Source organism: Cystoisospora suis (genome assembly GCF_002600585.1).
Source record: "Cystoisospora suis strain Wien I chromosome Unknown contig_1607, whole genome shotgun sequence".
Lineage (NCBI taxonomy): Eukaryota > Apicomplexa > Conoidasida > Eucoccidiorida > Sarcocystidae > Cystoisospora > Cystoisospora suis.
In genome coordinates this window covers 24,890-35,091 of record NW_027154407.1, presented here as the reverse complement: position 1 = coordinate 35,091, position 10,202 = coordinate 24,890, and the positions used below count along the sequence as shown (strand labels likewise).

At 55.3% G+C, this 10,202-nt stretch overlaps 1 protein-coding gene across 1 annotated transcript; it reads right to left on the bottom strand.

Annotated features, from left to right (window-relative positions):
• Positions 1-1,549: 1,549 nt before the first annotated feature.
• CSUI_003557 (myb family dna-binding domain-containing protein) lies at positions 1,550-10,133 on the bottom strand (the record flags this gene model as incomplete). The annotated part of the gene is made up of 6 exons (XM_068063753.1): positions 8,414-10,133; positions 6,638-7,969; positions 5,979-6,115; positions 5,473-5,584; positions 4,357-4,964; positions 1,550-3,932 (listed from the first exon to the last, which is right to left on the bottom strand). Exons 1-6 carry the CDS (start codon positions 9,545-9,547, stop codon positions 1,550-1,552), a joined length of 5,706 nt encoding a protein of 1,901 aa, XP_067924272.1. The 5' UTR covers positions 9,548-10,133.
• Positions 10,134-10,202: the final 69 nt, after the last annotated feature.

Genomic DNA, 10,202 nt, shown 5'->3' with positions numbered 1-10,202 from the left:
GCGACCTGGGACGGTACAACGCTACGAGAGTTGGCACATCTTCACCGACGGAGTAGCGGTCGACTGATCTTGGACATGGTGTCTGAGGCGGTTACCCGCGCTGCACCGAGCAGGAGACCCTGGTGTTGCGGGCTCCTCCGTGGGTGATGGCTGTAAACAGCTCCCACCGAACATAGGAAGTTCAGCTCTGGTCCTTTCCCGCCCGAACCGCCGATGCGAAATGTAACCAATTCACCGAGAGCCATTCGCAGCACGGCACTGTAAGTGGTGCTCCCGCCCCTAATATACCAACGCAGGGAACGAGGCAGCATCTCTTCAGTGCCTCCGGAGGCAGAGAGCTACTGTCCAGAGTTTCGTTCCTACGTTGTTCAAAGTCGGACGTCTGTGTCTTAGGCTAAGTCATGCTAGTTTTGAAGCAGTGGAGCTACGGGGGGCCACAAAATCGAGCGGCCAGAGAGGCATGCTTGTTTTTGACGAACAGTCGGACAGGTAGCAGTGAACTAGAGCTCCGAAAATAAGTGTCGGAGTGTACTCCTCTATTGCCATGTGTCTGAGCAATTCAACGTACGAACAGAGTTAGAAAGAAAAAGGGCAGGAAGTTACTCTATAAATTTTTCTTGCGTGCACATGAAAGAGGGTGAACCCACCCTGGAGCATTCGAGCAGAGCACGGGGACCTACGGGCCACCTTCCAAGCTTGCGGATATTGGTCCGCAATTGAACCTGTGTAAAGTACACAGGTTTCGGCCCGTGGGAGTTAGAAGGTACAGTCATAAGGCGGCAACCTTCCGCTTGTGTCAGAATTAACTTCTGGCACTGGTTATGACCATAGCGCACCACGTACCATGTTATGAAGCCGTGGTAGTACACGCGCCGTCGCACACACCTTGGGGGAGGCAACGCATGACCACAGCAACAGACCCGGCAGCTGCACACCGAATACGTGGTTTGTTAGGCCGGCAAGGTCCAGACTGGCAACGGGGCAGAAACACTGACTAATCGGTGCTGACGAGGGCGTCGGACGCGGCGAAGGTCGGCAACTTCTCGTCGCACAGCGACCGTTCTCTATGCCTGAAGACCACGGACTGGTCTAAATGACGAGCTCGAGGCTGTTCCTTCACTGCACTGCGCCTGTCGTCATAACCTGTCGCAAACGAACGACTAGGCTTGACAAAACCGCAAACAAATGTTAGCTTGGGGTTGCGGGTATAGACTTAAAGTGACTGCGCAGTCTGTTGGGTGCTGCCACATACACGAACGTCATACTTACAAGTCTCCTAGCGACACTTGGTCACGGATGAAATACCGACGCGTTTGCAAACAGTCTCACGTTTACCAGCACGGGCGTAGCAAATACCGTCCACCGTGGGCGCCTTGAGCAAAAAATAGCTTGGCCGAAATACATCGACGCCTCCTTGACTGCCGCACTGAACTCCTGTGACCCTGGCAAGTGTGCCGCAGGCCAGCCATGCTGAATTACATGCAGGATAGATGAGAGGGTAGACAAGGTACCTGTTTGCAATGCTTGAGCCCCCCCCCTCCTCGCTCGATTATCGACCGTCGTTGACCTGTAGCTCTGTTCCCTTTTTCACCTTGGTTTTCACAGCTTGTACCATTTGCCAGGCCTCCTTTTTAGTAAATCTTTTCCCCGAGATTCCATCGATGACCGGGAACCCTACCACTCGCTGATCACAGATCGTCGCCGGGCTTTCGCCGCTCTCAATCCGGACAGGCACTCCGTCAAAAGCAACAGCGATTTCAAGGTGGGGTTCCTCCCGGATCTCACTCTCGGTACGATTCTCAGCTATTCTCCTCTCTTGACGCATCTCCGCCTGCCCAACGCGATCTTCGGACTCACCACCACCCACCGCCACACTACCGTGAGAGCTGTGCACCCTCTTGTCTGGCATAGTGGGTTTTCTCCCCTCGGCATCAGAGACTGTCTGTAATGCAGGAACAACGCGGTGAGGATACATTTGAGTGCTTTGCGCAGCATGATTCACTTCAGACAGAAATTCCTCCCGGAGGACGGCCGGTTCGTTTCTCTCGTTACCCTGTCCAGGCCAGTCGAGCGACTGAGGCGCAGCTCTCGCCCTTTTTCCCTTTCTCTCGTTAAAGCCACGCTGGCAGGAATCCTTGCTTCGCCGTTTGTTCGCGGGTCGAGGCTCCGCTTCCACGTCACCTTGTCCCTCGTTACGGCCGCTCATGCGACCAGGCTCTGCAAACTCACTACGGGATGTTGCATGCACCGCACACTCACTGGGTCTCCGCTTCGCAGTGCCTTTCTCAAGTAGACTCCTGCGTCGCCTGTCGGTGCGCTGTTGGGGTGAGCTCTTTTCTGTTGAAATGCAGGAGGCGTCCGCCGCGTCGCCATCGACAGAAATCTGGCCTGCTGACGTGCTGTGGGGTCCTCCCGGCCGTCTGGGATTCAAGGCTCTGAGCTGCTCAGCTGCTGCTTTTGTGGCAGCCTCGACCAGAGTAGTGGGTAGCTGCTTTTGCTGTAGGCATCGCAAAGCCGGTCTTCCAAATCCGCTGTCCCGTGTCATTCCGGGTCGCCCCTGGCCTCGTAAAGCCCTGAGAACTGCCATCTTTCTCCTGTCGTCCAGAGCTAAGAAGTTTGACGGGTACCCCCTAGCCCCTGCTTCGTGGCCGCTCATCGTCAGCTGCGACGCTCCCACAAGAAGTTTCCTGGAAAGAGCGGCAGATGGGGGTGTTCTAGACTGGTGCTGCTGCTTCGACCGAAATCCATATGCCAGATGGCCGGAGGTGCCGCCGCCTGCGTCTGCCCGTGTCGCTGATAATATAAACCGAAGAAGAGACGGTAAGAAGGAGAGACACAGGTCCGGGGAAGAGAAGGAAGACGGAGAGGACCCACCAGAAGACGCGCCAAGGCGCCCCTTCGGTACTGTCGGAGATGACACAGAAGACGCGCATCCTGGGGGCACATTCGAAAGAGCCTTGCATGGCTCCGTTGGTGAGGCGGGTTCATCGCACATGTCGCTAGCTAACCTTGCAGTCCGTGACCGGCTTTCGCACACTGCCCCACATCCTGAGCCCGTAACAGAAATATCTCTAGGTCCCTCTTCACGGCAATGAGGCTCAACTAAGGATGCCATCAGGGAGCTGCCAGCATTCCCCAGCGGGAGAATGTGCCGTAGTAGAGATGTGGCAGTGACACCCGAGACACCCGCCCGATCGTGACTAGGGCGCTGGAGGCCTTCCATTGAAATGGGTCGCAAAATATACTCTCCCAACGAGAGGCAAAAAACTTTTTCAAGTAAACAGATAAGGTATAAAGTGACAGCAACGGCCTGTCGCAACATCGGCGGCCAGCGAGCACACGTTTCAGAAGAGGGCCGGGGAGGATGAAGTCCACGATCAAGGGGCAGCCTCAAGACATCGGCGAGAAAACCTTCCAGGGCAGAGCTACCAGAAGGCAGAACAAGCGAAAGCGGCTCTGAAGACACCGATCTGGACATTGAAGAATGTTCTCTGAAATTGCCTGCTTGCTGAGAGATACGTTCGCTGGAGCGCGAGGGTGCCACAAATAGAGAAGGAGAGAGGTCAGAGCATGATATTGCCGCAGGGCTATCAGCAAGAGCCAGCGCACTCGGTTGGATCCCCACAATGCCGCGCTGTGCCGCTAGGCGAGACACTAGGAAGCCTGTTGCAGCCGGGGCATCAGAATCTCCCTGCTCAGTGATACCAGGAGACGGACAACCAGAAGGGGAGAGTGCTGACAGCAGACCTTCCGACAATGCCGTAGCGGCTACATCTTGCGCAGGCCGAGTAGAACACCCCGTATGTACAGGTGAAGGCATCCCGTAGCAAGCGGCTGATGTGCCGGCCGCGGACTGAAGCGGTGCCTGTGCCAGTGCAGCATACTGGCTGTCTTGCTTCGCACTCACGTAAGCAAGAAGCTTGTCGAGGTGCCTGAGATAAGAACAGAACGGCTGCGATGAGCCTGTCAGGAGCTCGCCCCGGAGAAGATGAGACCAATGAGGATCGTGAACCTCGCCTGGAGCTCAAAGAAGAACGCTCGCCTGAGTTCCCACACCGTGACGGAATGCTCTGTCGGGGAGCGTGACAGGTGCTGGGACAGCTGAAGCTGGCGAGAACGATCTTCCTCTGCGTTTACATTCCTCGTCAACAGCTTCCTGCGTGGTCACTGCGCCTACTACCTCTGACTTATTGTGCAGCACTCTGTACGTTCCGGGAAACCCCAACACGCGATGAACTTCCAAGCAAACATGCACCAGGGGCCAGATACATTTGACAAGCCTGTCAATTAAGCACGGGGTACGCCAGACCACATACACGTCACGCCGTTTCACGAGAAGCGGACATTTGCACTTACCTGATCAAAGCCATTACCGCAGCTCGCGGAGTCGCCTCTGTCTCTTGATCCAAAGTCTCCCCACAGGGTTTTCTTCTGCGCAAGTCTTCGAACCGTGTCCCTCTTCCTTCCACACGTCTCTGACCTCGCAGCTTCGCTCTTCCGTCTTCCCCTACAACGGCGTCGGCACTTCCCGAGCCGGTTGCGATCGACAGAAGAGGCGAAGACGAGGCGCCCAAACAGGAGTCCGGTTGGTCCGAGCTTGCCCTCGGGCGTGGAGAAGACCGCAGGAAAGGAGCTGCATCGAAATGCTTGTCTTCGAGTCGTACCCTGCCACCTCGTTTGTTGTCAAAGAAATCTATCAGCTTAGCTGCTTCTTCAGCATATCTTCCCCTCCGCACTGTTCTTCGGAGTCTTAAGGAAAAAAATCGATAATGGCAACAACCCAGAATGAGAGAAGTAAGGCGCACTAGGTGCAAGCGAACCTGCTTGACCTCTGTACTCTCGGATGCGAGTCCTGTCTTTGGAGTCTGCAACAGGTCGATGGTTCGGGCTTCAAGCTCCAACTCCACCTCTATCTCCTCGTATTTACGTCTGCACGCATCTGCTGACCTCCCCACAATCACACTCTGCGAACACGAGAAATCGCATCACACATAAAGGTTTGGAAAGGCACTTGCACTCCACGAACACGAAAAAAGCAAGAAGACGCACTACCAGCATACAAAAATATAGCTGCTGCGCGGAAGCCTCCTCAGGCAACCACGACACTCCTCATTGCAAAGAGTGTGGGAAGTGCAGTCTGAAAAACTGATTCCCGGGGTTGGAAACGTGTACTGGGAGGATACAGACACAAATCACCAAGCCGATATTCGCAACGAAGTCCCTCGTGCCTAGCTGGCTTCTCAAGTTGCTTCCGTACCAAGCAATGGGCTGGGCTTCGCAGAAAGGGACGCATCAATCACGGAAAAGATAACGATTGCAAGTAACACGATGCACTCTGTGCCATGAAAACGCACGTCCCTGCGTCATGGTCTCCGTGGTACGAGTCACAGAGGTGCCTTTGTTTCCGGCCGGACCTTGAAGGTGGCTCAGCTCTGTTACAATCTTCCCTGCTCCTTGGTCCTCGAGACTCACTCCCACTCTACTCCAGTCTTTCCCGAAAAGCTGAACAGCGGCTCGCAAAGCCGCTGTCTCGCTCGCACTCCAAGGCAAGGTCTTCACATCCTCATGAAGACAGTTTTCATACCTGCACGGGCGAAAGGCAACAGAAGAGGACGACGGCAGGGACTGGAAGAAGAGTTCAGGGTTCCAGAAGAGCCGAAACGAAAACAACAAACGCCCCAAGGTCGCCGGTGCATTGCCATCAGGTCCTGAAATTGCTGCGTGCTATCTACGTATAGAGAATCTGGTCAGTGCAGTGCGCGACAGGTTATCAACGGAAACGCACACCGTCTCGTCACACTCCGGACTTAATCGCTTTCAGATGAGAAGACAGGGATGACATCTCTGATGTGCATCTGCTTGCTTGCACAGGGCGCCTCCTGGCACTTCTTCATTTCGCTGCTGGCGACTCAATGAAGTACCGGACGCAAGTTGTAGAGCGCGGCGAATTCCCTGAAAACGGGGACCGAGGAACCTACCTCTCTCGGCATTTCATTTCGGTCCGCCCGCGTAAATGACGCGCAATCTTGCCCCAGCTGCCTCGACCGTAACAACAGACGAGGAGCTGCAGGCGCACGTCTTCCAAGGCGGTAAAAAGACCATGTCGTTTGCTCTCCTGATCAAAGACCACCAAAGGGACACTGCACACAAAGGACACGGCTGCTGGTAGTTTCCGACACGAAAAGGAGAGGGAAGTTGACCGGCAGCTTAGCCCGCGGAACACAGTGACACTTTGGCTATGAACAAAAACGCGCAGTACCCGATGCACACCAAAGAAGAAAATGTTCCCAAAAAGTACGCTGCAGGGCTGGACTGAAACCATGTTGAAAACGATGGAAACAAAGGTCCTCAGATTTGCGGAAGGAGACATTGAGGACATTCGGTCGCTTTGGACGCGGGCTCTCATCAAATACAGGGAGAACGGGGATGCGCCTCGGAGCCCGGTAGAACACTGCAACAAGAATAACGTACAGGGTACTCTGCACGGCCGCCACATCGTTCACAGCATGCAGGGAGAAGACAGACCTCCAAGGGAAAGCGTGGACACGAGGACATGAACGAAAAAACATGTAAAACACATTTCTACGGACAAGCGAAAACGCCCGAGAGCCAGACGACGAAAACTGAGGCAGCTCACCACAGACAGGTATAGATATCGGGCACGGCATTGATTGTTCGTCCGTCCGAACAGTTGAGCGGCTACTCGCATCCACTTCCCCGCTCCTTTCTGCTGTACACCCATCTTTTCAACGGCATTCAAAAGAGCTGCGTCCTCCTCAGGTGACCACCAGCGCCTGTGCACCACGGCGCTCGTCTGCTGTAGACTGCGCCGGAGGTGTATGTACACTTGGAATACTGAGAACGGCGGTATGGGCTCGCGGACAAATGAAGCAAACAAGAGAATATCTGCGCGTTCCCGGCTCTGCAGCGCGGCCCGGACATTCTCCTCTATAGTCCTCCCAATCGCCATGCCTCTCTCGGGATTTCGCGGCGAGAGGTCTTCTTCACCTTCGGCTTCTCCGAGAGCTGGTGAGGCAGTCTGGTCCCGAAGCGAACTATCACAGTCCTTCTGGCCCCTGTAATTTCTTGCCTTGCAGCCAACGCTCGGCACCTGAACGCTGCATCGCGAAAGGCTGTTGTCACTAACGTGCGTCCCCGCATCCTGATTACCGTACTCGGGAGACGTCAGGCGTAGGGACCCGTTCTGCAACTGGTCTACACTCCCTGTCAGCGGCCTCCCTTTCACGCGCACTGTCAGTAGCTGCTTGACTCCCCGCACAATGGCGTCTTCGACTTCAAACAGAAGCCTGCATTCCTTCGTCCCCCGACGCGCAGTCTTGTCCGGTACAGTGCTCCACCTCGGCGGGGTACTGGTGACCTCAGGCCTACTCTCTAGCTCGCCAGTTTGTCCTCGCGCAGGTGAGCGTGGAAGAAAAGACTCAGCCAGGTCGCGCGACGTTTGCAGACTGTTACCAGTAGCATTGACAAATTTCAGAAGACACTCGGCAGGGGTCGCTGCCCAGACGCTTGGAGCAAGTGAAGTGGATACTGCATGACACACACTCCGGAGCACCTCGGAAAACGAAGGACGATTTGCCGGATAGCAGTCTATTCTTAAAGAAGATCCGGGCGGTAGAAAAGCGTCTCCTGCCCTAGAAATCTCTTGATGAACGTCAGAAGAAACTCCCGGTGCGTTTGCTGCCTGCGCCTCCACGTGCTGCCCGACCATCTGCTCCATCAGGGAATATAAGGTCTGGTCACCTCCCTTCGTCAGAAGGTAGCGGGCGGCCCACAACAGGCGTTGTGGGTGAATATCCTCCGCACAACCGTACGGAACCGGCGGCATATCCGCTGGGTCGAGAGGCGGAGTCTCCAGCTGCTGTACTGGCGGAGCTTGGAGACGACACGATGTGAAAAGAGCGTGGATCGCTTCTGAACGAACCCCTGTCTTCGAAAGAGTTTTGTACAGCTGGCACACAAGGGCATCAGCAGCAGACGAGACAAAATGCCCCGTTGCACGGAGAAGCTTTGGATGTGGGAAGGAGGCAAAAGCAAGTGGCACCACACAAAGTGAGGCGCGACACCGTCTGTGTGAGTCCACATCATGTACGAAAAGGGCGACAGCCACACTCACAGTAGAACAGCACTCAAAACAGAAAAGAAAGTCGGGGAGCGAGAGCAGGAAGCAAACTATGATGTCGCTCTGTTGAGCTCAAGAGGACCTCGTGCCTATGGAAAAATCCAGAACGAGGCTCTCCAAGCGGCATCTTGGTCGCCTCTCCCCCCGGAGTGCTGCCCCCTTTGATACAGATTTTTGTTCACCCGACTGACTTAGCCTGGCGGCGGAACTAAGATCGGCGAAGTAGCACAGAACAACGCGCAGAAAAAACCATGGCCAAAGGTGCCACCTCACCTCACGGACAAAGGTCTTGTACACGCGCGTATTAGCAGCGACGGCCGCTGTGTTTTCCTTGAGAATATCAGGGTCCACTCCTGGTGTAGGGCAACAAAGAACAGTATCCTCTCTTGCCTCTCCTGTTTGCATCCCGCGGCCGGTCACACTCTCCACCCTTTCTTCGCTGCCCTTCCTCTTTGTTATCTTTCTTCTCTTCACTTTCAACCGATCCAGCTGCCACCTCAGCACAGCGCTCGCCCACCCAGGGTCGCTGCATATACCTGGAAGCGCTGTATTCCTCTTCTCCCCAGCAGCGGTACTTACGGAGGCCACAGCAGCAAGAGCTGCTGAGGTCGCGCGGAGCTCAGCTTTGCTGGGTACTTTTCCAAACGGCTCAAGACGATGTCGGTGTGTCCAAATGTATATGGCGTCTGAATTGCTAGGAAGCTGTTGCCCAGTTTCGTTCAGTAAGAGAGATACTGGCTTTGCCGTACCGTCCTCTTCGTCATCCTCACTCTCGGCCTCGTCTTCCTCTTCTCTAACCCCTGCTGTTCTTCCTCGTCGTCTTCGTGTTACCCCATAGCCGCGGACTCGCTGAAGGTTTGTCAAACGGGTGCACTGGGCACGCATGCTCTGCAACATGCTCCGAAGACGATCAGTCTCCTTGCTGACGTTGCTTTGTAGGCGACAGAGAACCACAAAACGCTCCAGTTGACGTTGTTGCGATGTCGGAAGCAGTTCATCGAGCGTTGGCGTCCGTCGGAGATTGAAGTCAGACATTTGTGCGTAGTTGTCCCGAAGAGAAGTGAGCACGTCTCCTCGCTGCTCTGCAGACGAACTATGTCGCCACGCAGACGGACTAATGGACACGGAAGCCCGGGCTGGCACAGGCGGCCACGGTGCTGGCAGAGAAAATCCAGCTTGTCGGCACTCCTGCGGAGTGGAACCTGTCCGCAGTTGTTGTCCAGGAAGCATACCTTGAGTATTCCTGCATTCGAAAGTACGGACGACCTGTCCTTGGTCGGATATTGATTGCGGTTGGTGGATCTCTTGCTGGAAAGAAGGATAGGACCCAAACTGGCTGAGAGCCCGAGTATCCTGTCTAACCATCCACAGTGAGTCTGAGGCTACATCGCTGTGGTGGGTTTCCATGAGGGAGCTGTGATGCCGGCTGTCGGCTAAAGGAGGCTTGAGCCGTGCATATGGGGCCGACAGCCTCGCGAGGGTCTAGACTCGAACACGACGGACCCGATGACAACAAGCCCCAGAATCCCAGGCGAAACAACAGCGCATCAGGTGGACCGATGTGCGGAAGCCGGAGCTACACGATAAAAGGCGGGAGTCCGCCTGAGCAGATGACACCCTTTTGAGAGCTCCTTCAAGCCGAGAAGGAACGGGGTAAAACCGCATCCTGGACACGAAGAGCGACCGAGCCTAAAAGACACGTTCGGCTTGTTGTAAAAAAGGGTGAAAGGGACGCCCTTGTTTGGAACACGCTACCAAGGAGGTAAGAGACCTGAACGCTCTGGTGTTGGTCTAGTCGAACTGCATCTGTCGCGACCTTGAGATGCTTTCCTCAGTAACCAAAGCCGTGTGAACGATAGCCCTACAGGCCGCACGTAGAGGGCCATCCCTAGAACAGGGGTGCGTTAGGTGCCCCTGTTCTTGCCCCAGTTCTCCGAGTATCGGTGAGCACTCGGCGCGCAGATAACAAATTGAAGTGCGGAAGAAGAAGGAGGCACAGCGATGGCCACACGTGATGCGAGGGAAGCCGCTCACCCTGCATGTCGATCCTAATGTCTGGCGT